The sequence below is a fragment of the Rhinopithecus roxellana genome, chromosome 14 (genome assembly GCF_007565055.1).
Source record: "Rhinopithecus roxellana isolate Shanxi Qingling chromosome 14, ASM756505v1, whole genome shotgun sequence".
Lineage (NCBI taxonomy): Eukaryota > Metazoa > Chordata > Mammalia > Primates > Cercopithecidae > Rhinopithecus > Rhinopithecus roxellana.
Genome location: NC_044562.1, coordinates 60,921,757 through 60,944,576, shown reverse-complemented (window position 1 = coordinate 60,944,576; position 22,820 = coordinate 60,921,757). Strand labels below are relative to the sequence as shown.

Genomic DNA, 22,820 nt, shown 5'->3' with positions numbered 1-22,820 from the left:
GAGAAAAAAATCTAAGCACCACCTGACAGATATCCCCACCTTGAAATGTTACCCAGGGAAGGCCTCCACATACCCTTCTCCATCCACAAGAAGAGAAGAGGCAGTTCTACACTTAGAATTGAAGAATAGGGGGAACAGAACCCCACAAAGTAACTGTTGTGATTCGTAACGACAAATGGTTTCCCCAAAATAGTGATTCATACACCCAGCTCTGATAAAGACGTCGAGATACTTGTACAAACTGTCGGCACATTGACTCAACAAGCCACACTGTGTTTCCACTGTCGTGCTCATCAGCACTTAGGATTGTGTGTATGTGTGTGCACGCATGCACACTTTAGGACCACTTTGTTTATCTGAGACGATGGATACCAAGAATCAATGTGTTAAAATAGTCTAAATGGCTACAACAGCTGTTCTGGGAGGTGCTTAAGCAATCCTTTTTCTTTATTGATCCCTCATTCAAGTGGAGACTTTGCTTAACTCTAACGCAGCTGTGAACACGCAGACAAAGCTAGAAAGTGATGCAAATATAGTAACCTCTAGGACCCCGTGCTGTGTTTGTGTGCATCAAAATGCGCATGTCTTTCATGAAGTATGAACAGTAACATTTCTTGGATTATATATACTAAGTGAAAAGCTTAATACTTGGATTTTGTTAGTATCTTTAGGCAGAGTCTCTTTAATGTCTAGAGTCCACTAGTGTTTTAGATGGTAGAAGCCTCCTTCTGGTTCCCGCTTCTGAAGTAACTTGCTCATCTCTGCAAATCTTCTTTCTCTTGGCTCTGCTGCACACTCAGGCATTAGAGAGGCAGAAAGAGTTCTTTGATTCCGTAAGGAGTGAACGGGATGATCTTAGAGAAGAAGTAGTCATGCTGAAAGAGGAATTAAAGGTATGAAGCCAAAGTACAGTTTTATAAAAAAAAAAATCCAGGTGACAACAGCACATTTTGGGATTCTGTGAATATGTGTGTATATAATTAATTTTATGTCATTGAGTTTAGATCTGTTAATAATTCGTATCTTGGGTTAACTGACACGGATGAGATGTAAAATAAATGTAGATTCAGTGGGTGGTACCCAAGGTCTTTTGATGTTGACAAACATAGCTGATCTTGAACGCAAGAATTTTTTGATATATTATCTAAATTTTTCTCATACTCATTAGTAAATTCTCCAGGATATTACTCAGACTTAGAGAATTAATTTGCCTCTTTATATTAAAACCCCCAATTTAAGGACTTCTCTAGATGAACAGTGACTTGGGTAAGTGGTTTGGGCAAGGATCCCGCTAATTAGACTTTGAGACCTACTAGATTACAGGTGGAAGAAGGTTCCCTGTCCTTTGTGGGCCATGCCAAGGCGTCTTCATCTGCTGCTTGACACAGGTGAAGTGCCAATGGCAGCACTCTGGGTGGGGGTTTCCTGAACTGTCACCATCTGCTGCTTGGCCTCCAGGGTCAAAGCCAGAGCAGTGAGCCAGCCAGGTACAGGCTTAGAGCTAAGATTTGTAATTCTGCTCCTCAAAGAGGCGATCAGTACAGGGGAGTTCCTCACACACAAGGGAGACAGACGCGGGCGGCAGGAGGGCGTGGGTGAGTGATGTCTGCAGTTGCGAAGTGCCCCTATTTTCAGTGAATTCTGTTTCTTTTGAATATACTGAACGTTCTAGCCACCTCTTAATTCCTCCTTTAACGTAAGTTTCATATGACCCTTTCAGAACGTGTATATATTTCTTTCTTTATCTGGCTCTTCTTTTTAAAGAATGCAACCAGGGTTTTAAAATGAAAGGTTGCATGACAGTGACTTGCTTACGGCTCCACTTCACTTGGGGGCAGCCCACAGGCCACTACCTGTAGTTGAAAAGGATGCCTGGTGGAAGTAGCTTGTCCCCAGCAAATGAAGGCATGGATTAGAACATCTGAGAAAGAAGTAGCCTTTAGAGGACGATATCCCAGATTTGTGTGTGTTGACCGAATATTTACGAGCGCTGCGTCCTAGCGTTTCTCTGTCTCTGTGGAGTTACCCTGTACTTCAGGAAGAAATGGTTTTCTTTTCTGTTTTGTTAGTTGTATTAAAACAGAGTTTAACCTAATATCACTGAGTAAATATTACGATGAGCCTATTTTTGTTCCCAGAAACATGGAATAATCCTAAATTCAGAAATAGCTACCAATGGAGAGACTTCCGACACTCTCAATAATTTTGGATACCAAGGTCCTAGCAAGATGACGAAAGAAGAGTTAAATGCCCTCAAGTCGACAGGGGATGGGACCTTAGGTAAGTATTTGCTTTCCTTCGGCTTTTCCGCCTTTCCACTCAGCATTGGTTCACCCTCCATGCGCTGTGGGGGTTGGAGTCACTGTCACTGATGGGTTAACAGTCACCGGCATGCCATTTGTTTCATCACTTCATGGTAATTTCCTTACCACCGGTGTGGTCACTCGTGTTGTCTGGCATGCATCTCTGTAGTGCACCATCAATGGCTCAAGTATACCTTTTCTTTTGCTGCTCAAAGCTACCAAGCAAGACTGTGAAGGCAAGGAAAATAGTCTCAAAATTAAGTAACAATGTGGAGAGTACTATTTGGTTTTCCTCAGACACATATATATCTGTACATATAAAGGGTGGCTTTTTAAACCGATTCTGTGACAGAATTATCAGAAGATCAGAATAGTCAAGGTTGTCAAGTCAGTAAGTTGGCCATATTTGCAAGCCAACATTGACATCCTGGGCAGCATTCAGCGTTTTGAGGGCACGGGGTGCCTGTGGACAGCAGGTCCATCTGTGTTGCCGTTTTCAAGCCACACTCGAGGTGGGCAGGCGGCTGTGGTAGGGGGTGTAGCAGTGCTGAAAGTCTGAGCATGCCCACTTTTGTCAGAGGGGATCCTCCTTTGTATGCCATGTGTTTGCTTCTGAAAGAATATAAAACTGGGGAGTCCAGTAGATTAGAGGAGTATTTTATACCATTTTCAATGACCTGATTTGTCATAATTTGTCATAAGAGTTGGCTTTGGGAGGAACCTTCAGATTCTGGCGTGCAGCCTGAAGTTGCAGCACGCCAGTGAGGCCTCATCTGTCACTGGTCACCCTCTGCGTTCCAGTGTTTCACAAGGAGGCTGGAATAAGGTCAGGGTCCATGACTTTTCGTTTTAATTTAGAAACTTTCATCTTACTTCTTTTTATTTATGGAAACATAGACACCTCCAGGCCCCATCTTCTCAGGACTTGCATTCCAGGGAGATACCTCATTCATTATCTTTATGACTATTAAAGAAACACAGCTCTTTTCAATTGTGTAAAAAAGTTGTGGCCAAGTGCAGCGGCTCACACTTCTAATCCCAATGCTGTGGGTGCCAAGACTGGAGGGTCACTTGAGACCAGGAATTCCAGACCAGCCTGGCAACATAGCAAGATTCCATCTCTAGATATGTGTATAATATCTGTATGCCATTGTTGAAAAAAGATAAATAAATTAATTTCCATCATACCTTTATGTGAGCTACCCAAACAGCTAGGAATTTGATTATGCTGCTGTTACTAAATCTTTGATAACCATTGTGAAATGTTTAAAGAACCAGAAATGTCAGTTTTGAAAGTGGCCTTCAAATGACTTTTGATCACATATTCCTTCAGTAAATAATTGTAGGAACTTTCCAATATATATGTTTATTTTAAATCTATATGTGTATACTATTTCATTAACATAAAATGTACATTATAAAACATGTAAAAACATATGCAAAGAAGTTTTAGAGTAAAACTCTAAATAGAATTCCTGATATTTCCTCCATTTTCCCTGGGATACGGGCACCCCACCATGGAGACCACTGGGCTATAAAATTATCTAGCTTTGACTTTCAGTAGCATAGTACTGTATCTAATCTGCTGAGGTTTTGTTTGGAGAATCCAAAAATTCCAAAACAGTTTGATGTTCTTTAGACGATGAATGATTTATCATTTAATTTAGTGGTCATCTTGATCTTTCAGCATTTGCCTCCTGCTGGTCCTCTCTCCCTCGTCCCTTAGGGAATGGAGCAGAGGTATCAGGGCACGGACGCAGGGTGTTTTCTCGGGAAGACAATGGTTGAGTGGCAGAAGATAGATTTCTTTTCCTATGAGCTATTTCAAAAGCATCTTCCTTGAGATTGACCTTGAGGCTGCATTTCTAAAAGTGCACTGAATATTCTTTGAAAAAATTACTTGCAAGCTGCTTTTAGGGCTGTGTGATATGCAGTGCAGTTTGACAGCCACAAAAATACAAGTTGTCAAGTTGTGCGTTGAGAAGTGAGAGTGGGGAATTGAACCTTCAGTCCCTTCCTAAACCCATCATTGTGGATTGTTTGGCTGCCTGATCCAGAGTTCTTTCTATTTGTTGAAACTTAACTTCACCTTTAAAAATCTATCCACACAAGATGGCACCAGCAGCCACTCTGGCCTTCGATGTGGTGGCAGTGGCCCTCACTGACCCAAAATTTACTAATGCAACTGCTGCTTTGCCGCACAGAACTGGCAAAGGCTTGTTTCTCATGACTCTTTGATGACTCTCTTTAGGAATAGGGGTGGGTGGGATTTAGAACATGTATTTACTTTCTAATGTAAATTATGTGGCCGCCACATCATGGGGTCCCTTCAATTTTCTCAATGGTCTTTTAGGAAGAGCCAGTGAAGTGGAGGTGAAAAATGAAATCGTGGCGAATGTGGGGAAAAGAGAAATCTTGCACAATACTGAGAAAGAACAACACACAGAGGACACAGTGAAAGATTGTGTGGACATAGAGGTATTCCCTGCTGGTGAGAATACCGAGGACCAGAAATCCTCTGAAGACACTGCCCCATTCCTAGGAACCTTAGCAGGTGCTACATATGAGGAACAGGTTCAAAACCAAATTCTAGAGAGCACTTCTCTCCCTGAAAACACAGCACAGGCTGAGTCAGATGAGGTCATGGGTGCACCAGATGACAGGACCAGAACTCCCCTTGAGCCATCCAGCTGTTGGAATGACTTAGATGGCGGGAACCACACAGGGAATGTGGGAGAGGCAGCGGCGACTCAGGTTGGAGAGCAGGCAGGCACAGTGGCCTCATGTCCTTTAGGGCATAGTGATGACACAGTTTATCATGATGACAGATGTACAGTAGAGGTTCCCCAAGAGTTAGAGACAAGCACAGGGCATAGTTTAGAGAAAGAATTCACCAACCTGGAAGCAGCTGAGCCCAAGGAGATTCCAGTGCAGAGTACAGAAGTAGGTAGGGATCACAACGAAGAAGAGGGTGAAGAAACAGTATTAAGGGATGAGAAACCAATCAAGACAGAAGTTCCTGGTTCGCCAGCAGGAACTGAGAGCAATGGTCAGGAAGCGACAGGTCCAAGTACAGTAGCCACTCAAAGTGAATCCTTAGATATGAAAGAGCCTGAGGAAGGAAAGAATGACCAACAGGGAGAGGCACTGGACTCATCGCAGAAGAAGACAAAGAACAAGAAAAAGAAAAACAAGAAGAAAAAATCCCCAGTACCTGTAGAAACCCTTAAAGATGTTAAAAAAGAGTTAACTTATCAGAACACAGATTTAAGTGAAATTAAGGAAGAGGAGCAGGTAAAGTCTACTGACAGAAAGTCCGCAGTGGAAGCCCAAAACGAGGCGCCTGAAAATCCAAAACAGAAAATTGCGGCAGAAAGCAGTGAAAATGCTGATTGTCCAGAGAATCCTAAAATTAAGTTGGCTGGAAAACTTGACCAAGAAGGCGATGATGTAAAAACAGCAGCTGAGGTGGTACTAGCTGATGGAGACACATTAGATTTTGAGGATGACACAGTTCAATCATTAGGCCCGAGGGCTGGTGGTGAAGAATTAGATGATGGTGTTGCAAAAGATAATGCTAAAACAGATGGTGCCACTCAGAGCAGTCCCGCAGAACCAGAGAGCGAAGACGCAGATAGCTGCACACTGCCCGAAAATGAAAGTCCCCCACAGGACATTAGTGATGCCTGTGAAGCAGAAAGTACAGAGAGGTGTGGGATGTCAGAACATCCAAGTCAGACCGTCAGGAAAGCTTTAGACAGCAATAGCCTAGAAAATGATGACTTGTCGCCACTGGGAGGAGAGCCGGGGGACTTCAATCCAGAAAGCAGAGAAGATACCAGAGGAGGGAATGAGAAGGGCAAAAGCAAAGAAGACTGTACCATGTCCTAAGCTGAGGCAGGCGGCAGGTGTGGTGCACAGGAAGTCTGAGTGTAAGGGGCTCTTTTCTCCACTGCCAATGTAAGTAGAATGTTATAAATTCATAGAGATGCACTGTATGCCAATCACCAGGTGGTCTACTGCTTTAAGTTATAGACTGTTACTTGTAGATTTCCATGTAATCATTGAGGTTATCACCCAGATTGGAAAGACATATTTGTTATCAGTGTACGTTCTAATTGAGAGCATTCCAGTAGTATCAAACAATCATGTCTACTGTTTATAGTCCACTTAATAAAAATAGAAGCATTTACCATTTGCCTTAGGCTGATAGGAATGTGGATATTCTTGACCAAATATATCAGCATCTAATTGAAATGACCAAATAGCATTCTTAGACTTATGTATTATGAATATAATTGATATTTAAATTAATGTCTTGTTCACATATGTGTATTTTCATATTTGATTTTAAAATGTACATTATAACCTGTATGGTATTTTATTTAAAGGGGATAAACAGCCAAATAGCAAATAGGTCACTGAATGATAAGATTTGCACCTTAGAACAAGAGTCATTTTAAGGATAACAAGTAAACGTCTGAAAGCACAAGGGGCTTTATTTGCCTTCACCTCATATAAGTCTTTGATCTTGAATCAATGCTTTTGGATCTCATTGTTGATATACCTGAATTTACTCTGTAGGAGATTTTAACTTCATGCTGATGATGTATCAATTTCATTTTATAGAAAGATTTAAAGTTTTTTTCTGGTAGTGATATATGTCAAATTACATTTCCTACTGCAGTATTTGAGCAGGGACAGTCATTTTTTAAATGTTTTTGGCTGGGCTCGGTGGCTCACGCCTGTAATCTTAGCACGTTGGGAGGCCGAGGCAGGTGGATCACCTGAGGTCAGGAGTTTGAGGCCAGCCTGGCCAACATGGTGAAACTCTGTCTGTACTAAAAATACAAAAACTTGCCCAGGTGTGGTGGTGGGTGCCTGTAATCCCCGCCATTCTGGAGGCTGAGGCCGGAGAATTGCTTGAACCTGCGAGGCAGAAATTGCAGTGAGCCGAGAGCAAGCCGTTGTACTCCAGCCTGGACAGCAAGAGCGAAACTCTGTCTAAAAAAAAAACACAAAACAATGTTTTCACGCCTGTAACCCTAGCACACTGGGAAGCCAAGATGGGAGGATCACTTGAGGCCAGGAGTTCAAGGCTGCAGTGAGCTATGATTGCACCACTGTACTCTAGCCTGGAAGACAGAGTGAGACCCTGTCTCTTAAAAAAAACAAAAAAACAAACAAGATTTTGAACCGTGAAATTACTTCTGTTTCTTTGAATTTCTAATCATCATTCAAAAGAGCAGTAAAAAAAGGTTACTTGTTCTTGTACAATCTACTAATTAGACTATAGTAGAATATTTTAAAGAGCTGAATCACTTTTGGTATTTTGGTATAAATATTTTCATTTGTTATGTCCCAGTATATTCTTATTGGAAAATTCTTGTTTTGATCTGCCTGAAGAAAATACCTGTTTTCTATATAAACAAACATTTAAAAAATAACTGTAAAGTTAGATTTAAAATTGTAAAATATAAAATCACAAAGGAATGTACCTTATGAATGTTGTCAACATTTTATGAAATTATGTGGATTCATATTACTGTTACAAGATAGAATTGAATGCAAAAAGACCAAAACCTCAATAAAATTTGAGGAAAACGTAAGTGTTATTATGTAATTGAAATAAAAACATTTTATAATTGTACAAGACTGTGGTTCCACTCTTTGGGCTGCTTGAAGTCTGAGTCTGACTACTGTTGTATGTAATACCACCTTTCCAGTAATACCTGCTTGTGGGTTGCTGATTCCCATTGGGGTCCTGTGGAAGACCCACACCTGATGCCTGTCCTCAGTAAGGAATGCACTTCCCTCCTGGCATCGAGCCTGGGGCTAGCATGAACATTACTGGGAGAATTGAGACGATCGTCCCGCACCATCTCCTGTGATCTGTGGTTCTAATGTGCAGCCTCAGTTGAAAATGGTCTTCATCTGTTGCTGTGCTTGAATCCACCAATGTTTTGAAGAGTATGATGAAAATGGAAAAAACCTTGACTGTTTCTGCTCAAGTGTCCTAAAGTGGAGGATGGTAGGGATGATAAATGCTTGCTAGGAAATCAAGTCCAAGGGCTCTATAGGACTTCACAGGGTTTTAGTGTATGTCTCTAACTTTAGCAAAGCTGCATTCATATTGGAATGCATACTGGAAACAGCTCTCATTCCTACCTTTAAAGGGCTCTTGGAAAGCAGTTCAACAACCAAGGTCACTAAATGGTGAGATCATCAAGCCATTTTAAGTTCTTTCCCGTGTTATTCACCAGCACCCTGCAGGACGTTGGGCACACGTCACATCCCTCAGCTCAGCCATCCAGCCGTCTCAGTGATTCACCACTCATTTGTTTAATTAATAAACAAGTTTGATCACTTTGTACACGGAAGGCACTGTACCATTGAACAAGTGGCTAGGACCCAGCCCTCCAGTAGGGAATGGGCAGTTGAAAATCCATGAACAAAAAAAGAAGGAAAAAGAAAGACTTCTGAGCAGCCAAGCCATTTCTTGATGATTTCAGAGCCTTCATTCTGAGCATCAGTTATCTGCTCTCCAGTGTAATGACTTTATAGCCAAGCACAGTAATTGATATTACTGTGAAGGCTCTTAACTTACCAAGAAATGGTTGAGGCCGGGCACATTGGCTTATGCCCATAATCCCAGCACTTTGGGAGGCCGAGGTAGGTGGATCACTTGAGCCCAGGAGTTCAAGCCCAGCCTGGGCAACATGGTGAAAGCCCATCTCTACAAAAAAAATACACAATTAGCCAGGCATGGTGGCATGTGCATGTAGTCCCAGCTACTTAGGAGGCAGAGGTGGGAGAAACATCTGAGCCTGGGAGGTTGAGGCTGCAGTGAGTGGTGATCACACCACTGCACTCCAGCCTGGGCAATGGAGTGAAACCCTGTCTCAAAAGGAAAGAAAGAAAAGAAAAAGTTGACTTAGCTATACTCCATGTAAGAAGGTATAGAAATATATAGGGCAATTTAGAAAGATTATAGCATCAAAAGATTCAAACTCAGAAAAGAATCAAAAGGTTGCCTTCTAGTCATATCCCCAGAGGAACCTAGACCACTGGGGTTTCACTATCATACAGAATAGAGAAAAACATTGGTTAGTGACACCTGAAATCAAAAAGCATGGATATTTTTCAGTCCCAAACCCGAACATAGCTCCCATATATAAATGTAAATCTTCCTTCAAAAGTATAATTAAGTATAATTATGGGTGTCTGTCAAAAATACAGAGGAAGATGGATTTTGAATTATAGGTTGTTATACAAAGGTTGGACAGCAATCAAGTTTTTAAACAGTTTTCAAGAATGACCTTAAAAGAGACCTTGATCACTTTCCATAGTTTTTAATATTTGCAGTTAACAGAAGACCTAATGACCTGACACTTAAGTTTCCACTATCACTAGGACCCTGAATGCTAATTCTGGGGAGTTTAGATGGTTTGGGGTTCCTGCTTTCTATTGATAGACTCCCTTTCTGGGAGACCACCCCCTAACCCTGTACAGCATGCCACCCATGGCCACCCGCCAAGGGAACACAACAGTAAGATTTGTTCCAAATGTCTGGGCCCCTGAGGGAAAGGGAGGGGTGATTGTGTGTGCATGTATTATGTTCAGAAAATGTACTTGTTCAGTGTGATAGTTGTACATGGAGAAAACTTTGTCTTTCAAGAGGAAAATCCTTTTGTTCTGTTTGTCCCTATCTACTGCCTCTCTTAAATATTTTTCAACATGTGAATGGCTGGTGGCTCATACAGGGAAAAATTTCCCAATTATGCAGACATTATAAGTCTACCAGTGATGCGCCACTATTTATTCAACAAATTAGACTTGGTGGTTTTTAACGCTGTGAACACTAGTACTCTTATTTTCTTCATGTCAAATTATTTTGCTTCATTTCTTTTTCTGTTTTCTTCAAACTCTCGTTCTTGTTTTCTTCTCCAAGTCTCCTTTAAAATTTCTCTTCCTTAAAAGTTTCTTCTCTATTTTTAATATTCTCACTATACAACTCAATGTCAGTTTACCTATATCGAATTTGCTTGCACTTTTATTACATTTTAAGTTACTTTCTAGTGCTTATCTAGAATATTTGAAGTTTTCTAGAAGAAAACAATAACAATTTACTATAGATACTTGAGCTTCAAGATCACATTCTGATATATTCAGTGTTTTTTACGATGCCTGTAGTTTTTATATGTAGGAGTATTAAAACATGTAAGAAAATGAATAGTGATATTGGACAAAAGAATCAGGTGTATAGCTGCAAAAATGTTTTGTTTCAGTGTTGGGTGGGTTACAGGAGGGAAAGAGTAAAACATCTGTCAGAAGTAATTTGACTGTAATTTAAAATAGAACTCAAAAGGATGATAAATTTAATTTATATTGTGCTTAACATTATCTGGTGTTTTACTGTACCTTTCAAAACAACAACTTAGGGTCTTCGGAAAACATAATTAGAGAAAAATGTAACTTGGATTAGCATGTGGCTAGATGATTTTTTAAATGAAAATGAAGATGCATTTTATATGAATTATTTTCTTTACACATGGCTAATCAAGGTTAGTTTTTCATTCTGCGAAGAATCTGGAGGTAGGCCGCGTGAGAGCAGCGTCCCAGTGGGCTAAGAGCTTTGAGTCAGGGTCTGACTCAGAGGTGTGAGTTTAGATCTGGAAAAATAGTGGGTGCAGTGGTTAGGGGCATGTTCATGTGGTTGGGCTGCAAGGCCTTAAGAAAATTGCTTAGTGGTTCTGGGCCTCTGAGCCTCATCTATAGAAGGAGGCTGTAGTGAAGCCCATCCGTAGGGCTTCCAGGGCTGAAACAAGCTAACAATGTCAAAGCTGCTAGAACTGTACCTGTGGCAGAGTGAGTGCAGCATACGTTATCACTGTCATCACTCCAGCATTCCGACTGTGCCTTTACACTAGTGTGGGATTTTGCCCAAACCTCTAAACCCTCCCCAAGCTGTGGTTTCCCCCACCCAGTCCAAAGACTGTAGTACTTGACCCTTCTTCAGAGAGATGTTTGGGTAATTTATAGACACTTAATATTTATGCATCTTTATATATCGGGAGTGGGAGGAATTACAGACACTTAAACCATTACTGCCTTCTGCCTCAAAAGAATAACACCTTTGATAACTGGGTTAGCAGAGGTGTTAGTGGACTTAGGGTTGTAAACAGATAGTCACAGCACTGACATCGATGAGTCTATGAGAGACATTAGAAAGATAAATAAATCTGGGATGTAAACTCGAAAGGCGAGGCTGTTCAAAATGTTGGTGCTATTGAACTGTAATTCTCCGTGTTTGTACATTGCTAATGATGTTAAACCATGAAGCCTGTGAGATCTTGTGTTGCAGCGTGGTTTGGCCCTAGCGTTCTTGCATGCTAACCTAAGGTAGAAGATTAGCAGCCTGTTTGCATGCAGCCGGATGCTGCCCTGACGTGAAGCATGTTCTGGGAGGTTGACCCAACCCCCCTTGGCTGAATTCTTCCCCCGTCCTGTCTGTGGCCTCATTCACCGTGGTACGTGTATAACTACTTCCATCATTCATTTCACTAACCTGAACGATCATTCTTCAGTTTAGCAATGTGCTGAAAGGTGCGGCACACAGATTCACCTAAACCTGTGTCTTTCTGATTTTTTTAGATATTAGGTTGAAAAAGCTGGTTGATGAACGGGAATGCTTATTGGAACAGGTAACAATCTTTTTATTACTTTACCGGTTCTTGAACAGGGCACCTGAAACCACCTGCCCATCCTTCCTTCTTGCTTACTCAGAAAACCCCTAAGTTAATCATGCCTGAAAATCATTATCAAGCCAACTGGTGTTCTTAAGTTTGTTATCCAAATAGAACATCAAAGTTAATGTTTTCATCCAAAGAGAACATCCTGAGTCACACGAGGTTTAATGAGGATGTCTCAACGGCCCAAAGCCATGGAACTGAATTTGGTACATTTTACTGAATTGCTACTTAAAGTAAATATAATTATCAATCATTAATAATATTAATGATTAACCATTGAGAGACAAGGGCATTACTGAGTCATTCCAAATAGCACTTCCCTTGTCCATATGGGTTGTTTGTCCGTGAAAGTCAGGTTTGTACTCTTGGTGCGCAGCACCCCTCCCTCACAGGTATTTCTTTGTTACAGCTAAACAAAGTTGTTTTAACCATGTTTATCTTCATTGCTCTCTCCTACCTCAAGAAGTAGCGGGCCAGGTGCAGTGGCTCACACCTCTAATCCTAGCACTTTGGGAGGCCGAGGCAGGTGGATCACTTGAGGTCAGGAGGTCAAGAGCAGCCTGCCAACATGGTGAAACCCCATCTCTACTAAAAATACAAAAAGTAGCCGCGCGTGATGGTGGGCGCCCGTAATCCCAGCTACTCGGGAGGCTGAGGCAGGAGAATCACTTGAACACAGGAAGCAGAGGTTGCAGTGAGCCAAGATTGCACCGCTGCGCTCCAGGCTGGGTGACAGAGCAAGACTCCATCTCAAAAACAAAGAAATACTGAACAGTTGTCCTATTTTGATCTTTTCATATGCAGGATAGTGATTACATCACTCTGCAACCACTTTCCTCTAATTTCTCCTCATAAGCCTAATCAAATATATTTGCCTTACTTTCTACCATTCTGTTAAAGATTCTCCAAAAATTGGAGAAAGCACTAAAGATGGTAGGAAGATTCTCCTGAAGTTCCTGTGATCTTTTGAAAATATGTGTTCATGAGTTCTGTACTTATTTCCTTAAAGCAGCATGCACTTTTGGTTTGTTTTTAATTAGGGGTCTCCTATGCTTGGTGTGTGGAGTAGGAAGGCAGGTGATCACCTGCAACAATTTTCATAGATTGGAAGTTAAACATGAAAAGCCCCCAGAGACCCCACCAACTAGATGCCAGAAAGTTCTGCAGTCATTGACTGTTAACTGCAATTCCAACTATACGGTCAGCCCTCCATATCCGTGGATTCAACCAACACAGATTGAAATATTAAAAAAAAAAAAAAACATAAATTCCACAAAGTTCCAAAAAGCAAAACTTGAATTTGCCCTGCACGGAGTCCTGCACTTGAATCCACGCGAATGAAGTGAGTTGTAGGCTTTGTGTTGGGTGTTAAAAGGAATCTAGAGGTGATTGAAAGTGTGCAGGAGGATTCATGTAGGTTTCTGCAAATACTGCATCATTTTACATCAGGTACTTGAGCATCCACAGATTTTGGTGTCTGAGGGGGTCCTGGAACCAATCTCCCACAGATACCGAGGGACGACTGGACATGATTCTGTCTTGCTTAGAGAAGGGAAAGCTAGCTAGAGGCCACCTCCCTGAAAGCTGGCAAACTGCCTCTGAACACACCTGCAGCTTGCCTGGACTCTGAGAAAGCACTTGACTTTTGGGGGACTTAATTACAATATATCGGAGCCCAGAAGGCTCCAAGTGGCCCTTTCTGGTTTCTTAGTAAATAAAAAGAAAGTGAATGGCACGGTGACTCACTGAGTCTTAAACATTGCAGGTATTTCATGTACAGTCTCCTGAGTCCTAGAAGAATTTCGCTTTAGAAATGACTTTTCTCCCAGAGTTACAGTGTAATTCATTTTTCATTCATTGTACATTGAATTGTATTTCTGAGAAGAGTACTGATGGACAGAAAGTTCCTTCTGTCAGTTGACATGCTGCTTCCTTTCTGATGGGCTCTAACTTCAGCTTTTTGGTTTCATTCAGAATAGAGAAATTAACATATTTTACTGGCGGGTGTTTTCAGATTAAGAAACTCAAAGGGCAGCTGGAGGAGAGACAGAAGATTGGCAAACTAGACAATCTTCGATCTGAAGATGATGTCTTGGAAAACGGGACAGACATGCATGTAATGGACCTACAAAGTAAATGTCAATTCTTGTGTAGAAGTAAATGCTTTCATATGTGCTGTTTTAGTATACTTGTGCTGGCAGAGAAAACTGTCACGGCAAAGAATGCCCTCATTCCCTCTCATCCTCACAAAAGCCCTTGAAAGTAGAAGCACAAGGATGGGTAGGTGGACAGAACAATGCTGTTTCTCTCTGAGCCTATGAAATAGAACAGGTGCCCAAAAATGTGCGCCAAGATACCACCACATGTTGTGCTGATGGAAACCACATTTACTTTGCTGGATACAGCCATCTTTTGATCTGTTGATTGTATGAAAAAAAAAAAAAAAAAGAAAGAAAGGCTTTTTTAATGCCAATAAACTAGAAACAGTCTTAAGGGAGATAAAATTACGCCCAGTCTCTCTCCACCCTTTTTCCTACCCCCCACCATTTCTTTGTTTTCTTCACTCATAGGCACTCTCTTATCTGGGGTCTGCTGGGGGCGGAAGGCACTTTCCCAGCCTGGGTTCATGGGGAGAGAGTGCCTTCTACTCTCAGCTCTGGGAGGTTGTGGAGGTAGGGCCAGAACTAACAGATTTGCAAGATGATTACAAAGTAAGGGCTTGATTCCCAGTAACTATTGTTTTAATATTTGAAAAGCCCAAGAGTTTAACAGATTTTCCTTCTCTTTCAACCTTTAGGGGATGCCAACAGACAGATCAGCGACCTCAAATTTAAACTTGCAAAATCTGAGCAAGAGATAACTGCATTAGAACAAAATGTACGTGTAAGCAACAATGGGCAGAACTGATGATTGACTGGAGTTTTACTTGCTAGAAATAGCCCTGAAAGGCTGAGGACCAAAAAAAGCCAAGAATTTTAGAACCAAAAAATGTCCTGAGAGGGATAAGTTAGGACAGCAAGTCTTTCCATCCGTTTCTTACAGAGAGCAAGTAGGAAGGAAAGAATTCTTAGAATTTAAGTTGTTATACTAGATACTAATCCTTTGTCAACAACAGCTAGTTGTAGAAAATAGCTAACGTGGCTTGGGAGTGTTTTAAAATTTTGTTTTTTAAAAATAATGTAGTTAATTGGCCGGGTGCAGTGGCTCATGCCTGTAATTCCAGCACTTTGGGAGGCTGAGATGGGTGGATCACTGAAGGTCAGGAGTTTGAGACCTGCCTGGCCAACATTGAAACCCCATCTCTACTAAAAATACAAAAATTAGCTGGGCATGGTGGCAGGCATCTGTAATCTCAGCTACTCAGGACGCTGAAGCAGGAGAATCACTTGAACTGGGGTGTCTGAGGTTGCAGTGAGCTGAGATCACACCACTACACTACAGCCTGGGCAACAGAACAGAGCGAGCCTCTGTCTCAAAAATAAAATAAATAAATAAATAATTTAGCTAATTAAAAAACCACATCATCTGGGATGTCCCTCTTGCCTGGGCTTTTAGCCTGTCTCTTGCAGCAAGGCCAGCTCTCCCTGGTATATAGACATGGGGCACTCCTGCCTCTAGCACACTGGGCCCTGGGGCAATTTTGTTCTAGCTAGAAAGAGAGGGAAAAAAACAGGGTATACTTGGCTGGAACTTTTTGGAATGTTTATAGAAACAAAAATGAGAACAGCTCATGTAGAGATGATGCATGCTTTTGATTGCAGCAGAATGAAGGTGTCCAGCAGGCCTTTGCTGCTGCGGTCTTTCATCTCAGAATCTTGGCTGGGGAATGCCATGCCTAAGCCTCCTCCTTTCACTCCTCACCCTGTCCTTTCCTCCTCCCACCCCCACCACCCCAGGAGAGATTAGACTGGAGCTGAGGTCCTGGTGGAACCCATCCCTTACCAGCACCATTCTGCCTGGTCATACTGTTCTGTTTCCAACAGAACAGCCCCACGCAGTGGGAGAAAAAGCAGGCAGCAAGGCGCCAGCACTGCGGAAACGACCCTGGTGGACGGGGTCAGAGGAAATGGGTCCCCATCGTGTCAGCACGGGGTCGCCCAGAAATAAGAACTACTAATAGCTTGCTTGGCTCAAACCCACACCATAGTCCAAAATGTTATAAGTATTTACATGGTGTATTCTCCCATTTTATTAAATCACACCCTTTGATCTCAAAGTAAAGAAACTGAAGAAAGAAAACAGGCCTATCAATTTATACATATGTTTTTTTCCTACCTTTTAGGTAATAAGGTTAGAAAGTCAAGTATCACGTTACAAATCAGCGGCTGAAAATGCAGAAAAAATAGAAGATGAACTTAAGGCGGAAAAACGGAAACTCCAAAGAGAGGTAAATTTCCTAGGCAATTTCTAGGAAGAGAATGGCTGCAAGTATTTCTCTAGTGGGAACAGTACAGGGAGGATTTACTACTGTGACATCTGCCCCTGGGCTGGTCATTGTCAGATCATCCCACACCACTCTGCAGTGCTGGTGTCTTAATAAAGGAAGGCATGACTCAGCCAGTTAGCACTTAAGGCCAGACCCTTGTTGGCATCAACTAGTTGACCTGTCAGTTTTGAGCATCTCCTATAGGTCTTGTCCATAAACATCAAGGTAACGAGATAAAGGAGTAGCCAGGCCTCTTATGCTCCGAATATTTTTTGTGTCATGCAGAATGAGCCCAGGTAGAGGAACCAGGAGCCCATGGGCCCACTGTGGCCAAGAGCTGGGTGTGGCACCAGGGCCAGGCCACAGCTGCCTCAGGTCACCCTGTGGAAAGTGCCCTTGAGAAACTGAGCTGCTGTCACTCCTGCTGGTCACACTCCCAAATTACCATCTTTCCCAATTAAGACACATAATTTACCTTACTGAAGACACTTGGCAAAGTTGTTTGTTCAACAAATATTTACAGCATCCGTTGCACGCCGGGCATGGGTTCAGGTGCTGGAGATGCAGCTGTGACCTTGACAGAAAGAAGTCTCTGCCTCCATAGAGGCTACGCTCTGGAAGAGGGAGGTCAATAGAAGTGACCACAGGCAGTAGAGGGGCTGGGATACGGAATGGCCCAGGCCAGGGCAGTTCTAGGTAGGTGGCCAAGGAAGACTTTCCTTCTTGTGGCATGTAAGAACAGGCCTGAACAGCCCAGGGAGTGAGCCAGGCAGACCTGGGAGAAAGCCTTCCACGCAAAGGATCAGCACGTGCAGGGGAGCTGGGGGCAAGGCACTGCCTTTGTCAAGGAACAGTCAGAGCGGTGAGCAGAGGGTGAGGGGGCCGAGGGAGCAGTCAGAGCACCCCAGCCCATGAGGCAGGGCCGTGGAGGCCGTGGACAGGACTTGGGCTCCTCCTGTGAGTAAAGTGGGAGCTACTGCAGAGTTTTGAGCAAAGGAGGGGCTTATGTTGATTTATGTTTCAATAGGATCACTCAGGCTGGGCGCAATCGCTCACACCTGTAATCCCAGCACTTTGGGAGGCCGAGGTGAGCAAATCGCTTGAGCTCAGGAGTTCAAGACCAGCATGGGCAACATAGTGAAACCCTGTCTCTACATAAAGTGCAAAAAAATAAATTAGCCGGGTGTGGTGGCCTGTGCCTGTAGTCTCAGCTACTTGGGAGGCTGAGGCAGGAGGATTCCTTGAGCCTGGGAGGTGAAGGCTGCTTTGACCCATGAGCGTGCCACTGCATTCCAGCCTGGGGTGACAAGAGTGAGACCCTGTTTCAAAAAAAAAAAAAAAAAAAGGAAAGAATCACTCCTTTTGTATTTAAACTATAGGAAAGGGACTATGGAGGAGAAACCAAATATGCCATTTCTCTCTTTATTTTATTTATTTATTTATTGTTTTTTAAATTTACTTTATTTTATTTTGTTTTTGAGACAGAGTCTGAGTCTGTTACCCAGGCTGGAGTGCTTTGGCGCCATCTCGGCTGACTGCAAGCTCTGCCTCCCGCGCCAGCCTCCCGAGTAGCTGGGATTACAGGCACCCACCATCATGCCTGGCTAATTTTTATATTTTTGTAGAGACAGGGTTTCTCCATGTTGGCCCCTGCCTTGGCCTCCCAAAGTGCTGGGATTACAGGCATGAGACACCACGCCTGGCCTTCTCTCCTCTTTAAAAATCATTTTTCACCCACATGCCCCTCCATGCCACCTCAGTTATTGCCCCTCACCAGCAAAGGGTGCAATCCCTTGAAAATGCTGTCAGAGCCTCAGGCCCTCCCCTTCTTGGAGCCTGACATGCACACCCTCACACATACATGTATATGTGTATATATACATGTACATACACACATAAATACTTTTGACCTTCTTAAATCCCACTTATCAGATAATACGATTGTGTTGTTGTTTTTCGTCACCCATGTTTCTTTGACATAGTTACATATTGGCCATTTTATATGTCTTTCCGGCTAGTGTCTCAGACTGTACTAGAATCACTTTCCTCCTCCCTGAAGTACATACTGTAAAGGTTCTTTTAGAGCAGACTTCTTGGTGGTAAATTCCATTTTTGTTTATACCTCTTTTTGTTTCAGCCTTGTTCTTGGATGGTAGTATTGACCCTTTGCCCATTCTAGAAAATCATTTTCCTGAAGATCCTGGGAGTCGGTTCTTCACCCACAGCTTAGCTCGTGCATCTGTCCACATGAGTGGGACCCAGTGGCGGCTCCTGTGCCCTTCCTACGCTCCAGATGTTCCTTCTGCTTCCCTGGTGCACCCCTCAACGTGCCACTCTTGCTGCAGCCCATATGTATTGATGTAGACTGTTTCAGTTAGCAGTGTTTCACATTGCCATTATGATTTATGGTTTTAACCCAGGACTTTACTTTTTTTTTTTTTATACTTTAAGTTCTAGGGTACATGTGCACAACGTGCAGTTTTGTTACATATGTATACATGTGCCATGTTGGTGTGCTGCACCCATTAACTCATCATTTACATTAGGTATATCTCCTAATGCTATCCCTCCCCCCCACCCCACAATAGGCCCTGGTGTGTGATGTTCCCCTTCCTGTGTCCAAATGATCTCATTGTTCAATTCCCACCAATGAGTGAGAAAATGTGGTGTTTGGTTTTCTGTTCTTGCGATAGTTTGCTCAGAATGATGGTTTCCAGCTTCATCCATGTCCCTACAAAGGACACGAACTCATCCTTTTTTATGGCTGCATAGTATTCCATGGTGTATATGTGCCACATTTTCTTAATCCAGTCTGTCACTGATGGAGATTTGGGTTGATTCCAAGTCTTTGCTATTGTGAATAGTGCTGCAATAAACATATGTGTGCATGTGTCTTTATAGCAGCATGATTTATAATCCTTTGGGTATATACCCAGTAATGGGATGGCTGGGTCAAATGGTATTTCTAGTTCTAGATCCTTGAGGAATTGCCACACTGTTTTCCACAATGGTTGAACTAGTTTACAGTCCCACCAACAGTGTAAAAGCGTTCCTATTTCTCCACATCCTCTCCAGCACCTGTTGTTTTCTGATTTTTTAATGATTGCTATCCTAACCGGTGTGAGATGGTATCTCATTGTGGTTTTGATTTTCATTTCTCTGATGGCAAGTGATGATGAGCGTTTTTTCATGTGTCTGTTGGCTGTATGAATGTCTTATTTTGAGAAGTGTCTGTTCATATTCTTTGCCCATTTTTGATGGGGTTGTTTTTTTCTTGTAAATTTGTTTGATTTCTTTGTAGGTTCTGGATATTAGCCCTTTGTCAGAGGAGTAGATTGCAAAAATTTTCCCCCATTCTGTAGGTTGCTTGTTTACTCTGATGGTAGTTTCTTTTGCTGTGCAGAAGCTCTTTAGTTTAATTAGGTCCCATTTGTCAATTTTGGCTTTTGTTGCCGTTGCTTTTGGTGTTTTAGATATGAAGTCCTTGCCCATGCCTAAGTCCTGAATGGTATTACCTAGGTTTTCTTCTAGGGTTTTTATGGTTTCAGGTCTAACATTTAAGTCTCTAATCCATCTTGAATTAATGTTCGTATAAGGAGTAAAGAAAGGATCCAATTTCAGCTTTCTACTTATGGCTAGCCAATTTTCCCAGCACCATTTATTAAATAGGGAATCCTTTCCCCATTTCTTGTTTTTGTCAGGTTTGTCAAAGATCAGATGGCTGTAGATGTGTGGTATTATTTCTGAGGGCTCTGTTCTGTTCCATTGATCTATATCTCTGTTTTGGTACCAGTACCATGCTGTTTTGGTTACTGTAGCCTTGTAGTATAGTTTGAAGTCAGGTAGCGTGATGCCTCCAGCTTTGTTCTTTTGGCTTAGGATTGTCTTGGCAAGGCAGGGTCTTTTTGGGTTCCATATGAATTTTAAAGCAGTTTTTTCCAATTCTGTGAAGAAAGTCATTGGTAGCTTGATGGGGATGGCATTGAATCTATAAATAACCTTGGGCAGTATGGCCATTTTCACAATATTGATTCTTCCTATCCATGAGCATGGTATGTTCTTCTATTTGTTTTGTGTCCTCTTTTATTTCACTGAGCAGTGGTTTGTAGTTCTCCTTGAAGAGGTCCTTTACATCCCTTGTAAGTTGGATTCCTAGGTATTTTATTCTCTTTGAAGCAATTGTGAATGGGAGTTCATTCCTGATTTGGCTCTCTGTTTGTCTGTTACTGATGTATAAGAATGCTTGTGATTTTTGCACATTGATTTTGTATCCTGAGACTGCTGAAGCTGCTTATCAGCTTAAGGAGATTTTTGGCTGAGATGATGGGGTTTTCTAAATATACAATTATGTCATCTGCAAACAGGGACAATTTGACTTCTTCTTTTCCTAACTGAATACCCTTTATTTCTTTCTCTTGCCTGATTGCCCTAGTCAGAACTTCCAACACTATGTTGAATAGGAGTGGTGAGAGAGGGCATCCCTGTCTTGTGCCAGTTCTCAAAGGGAATGCTTCCAGTTTTTGCCCATTCAGTGTGATATTGGCTGTGGGTTTGTCATAAATAGCTCTTATTATTTTGAGATACGTTCCATCAATACCAAATTTATTGAGAGTTTTTAGCATGAAGGGCTGTTGAATTTTGTCAAAGGCCTTTTCTGCATCTATTGAGATAATCATGTGGTTTTTGTCTTTGGCTCTGTTTATCTGCTGGATTACGTTTATTGATTTGCATCTGTTGAACCAGCCTTGCATCCCAGGGATGAAGCCCACTTGATCATGGTGGATAAGCTTTTTGATGTGCTGCTGGATTCGGTTTGCCAGTATTTTATTGAGGATTTTTGCATCGATGTTCATCAGGGATATTGGTCTAAAATTCTCTTTTTTTGTTGTGTCTCTGCCAGGCTTTGGTATCATGATGATGTTGGGCTCATAAAATGAGTTAGGGAGGATTCCCTCTTTTTCTACTGATTAGAGTAGTTTCAGAAGGAATGGTACCAGCTCCTCCTTGTACCTCTGGTAGAATTTGGCTGTGAATCCATCTGGTCCTGGACTTTTTTTGGTTGGTAGGCTATTAATTATTGCCTCAATTCCAGAGCCTGCTATTGGTCTATTCAGGGATTCAACTTCTTCCTGGTTTAGTCTTGGGAGAGTGTAAGTGTCCAGGAAATTATCCATTTCTTCTAGGTTTTCTAGTTTATTTGCATAGAGGTGTTTATAGTATTCTCTGATAGTAGTTTGTATTTCTTTGGGGTCGTTGGTGATATCACCTTTACTATTTTTTATTGCATCTATTTGATTCTTCTCTTTTCTTCTTTATTAGTCTTGCTAGCGATCTATCAATTTTGTTGATCTTTTCAAAAAACCAGCTCCTGGATTCATTGATTTTTTTGGAGGGTTTTTTGTGTCTCTATCTCCTTCAGTTCTGCTCTGATCTTAGTTATTTCTTGCCTTCTGCTAACTTTTGAATGTGTTTGCTCTTGCTTCTCTAGTTCTTTTTTTTTTTTTTTTGAGACTGAGTCTCGCTCTGTTGCCCAGGCTGGAGTGCAGTGGCCAGATCTCAGCTCACTGCAAGCTCTGCCTCCCAGGTTTATGCCATTCTCCTGCCTCAGCCTCCCGAGTAGCTGGGACTACAGGCGCCTGCCACCTCTCCCGGCTAGTTTTTTGTATTTTTTTAGTAGAGACGGGGTTTCACCGTGTTAGCCAGGACGGTCTCGATCTCCTGACCTCGTGATCCACCCGTCTCGGCCTCCCAAAGTGCTGGGATTACAGGCTTGAGCCACCGCGCCCAGCCTCTAGTTCTTTTAATTGTGATGTTAGGGTGTCAATTTTAGATCTTTCCTGCTTTCTCTTGTGGGCATTTAGTGCTATAAATTTCCCTCTACACACTGCTTTAAATGTGCCCCAGAGATTCTGGTATGTTGTATCTTTGTTCTCATTGGTTTCAAAAAACATCTTTATTTCTGCCTTCATTTCATTATGTACCCAGTAGTCATTCAGGAGCAAGTTGTTCAGTTTCAATGTAGTTGAGCGGTTTTGATTGAGTTTCTTAGTCCTGCGTTCTAGTTTGATTGCACTGTGGTCTGAGAGACAGTTTGTTCTAATTTCTGTTCTTTTACATTTGCTGAGGAGTGCTTTACTTCCAACTATGTGGTCAATTTTGGAATAAGTGCAATGTGGTGCTGAGAAGAATGTATGTTCTGTTATTTTGGGGTGGAGAGTTCTGTAGATGTGTATTAGGTCCACTTGGTGCAGAGTTGAGTTCAATTCCTGGATATCCTTGTTAACTTTCTGTCTTGTTGATCGGTCTAATGTTGACAGTGGGGTGTTAAAGTCTCCCATT

At 42.1% G+C, this 22,820-nt stretch overlaps 1 protein-coding gene across 26 annotated transcripts in view; it reads left to right on the top strand.

Annotated features, from left to right (window-relative positions):
* LRRFIP1 (LRR binding FLII interacting protein 1) overlaps window positions 1-22,820 on the top strand; it is a 167,322-nt gene that overhangs the window by 137,318 nt on the left and 7,184 nt on the right. For 17 of the 26 annotated variants that reach the window (XM_030917049.1, XM_030917037.1, XM_030917035.1 and 14 more), the window contains 3 exons: window positions 801-893; window positions 2,139-2,280; window positions 4,657-7,953. In XM_030917049.1, the coding sequence (XP_030772909.1) occupies window positions 801-893; window positions 2,139-2,280; window positions 4,657-6,194 (1,773 nt within the window). In that variant the 3' untranslated portion in view covers window positions 6,195-7,953. Of the gene's footprint in view, window positions 1-800; window positions 894-2,138; window positions 2,281-4,656; window positions 7,954-11,957; window positions 12,008-14,069; window positions 14,188-14,852; window positions 14,933-16,337; window positions 16,443-22,820 lie in introns of those variants that run through there. The other 9 variants (XM_030917051.1, XM_030917042.1, XM_030917055.1 and 6 more) reach the window with 4 other exon arrangements.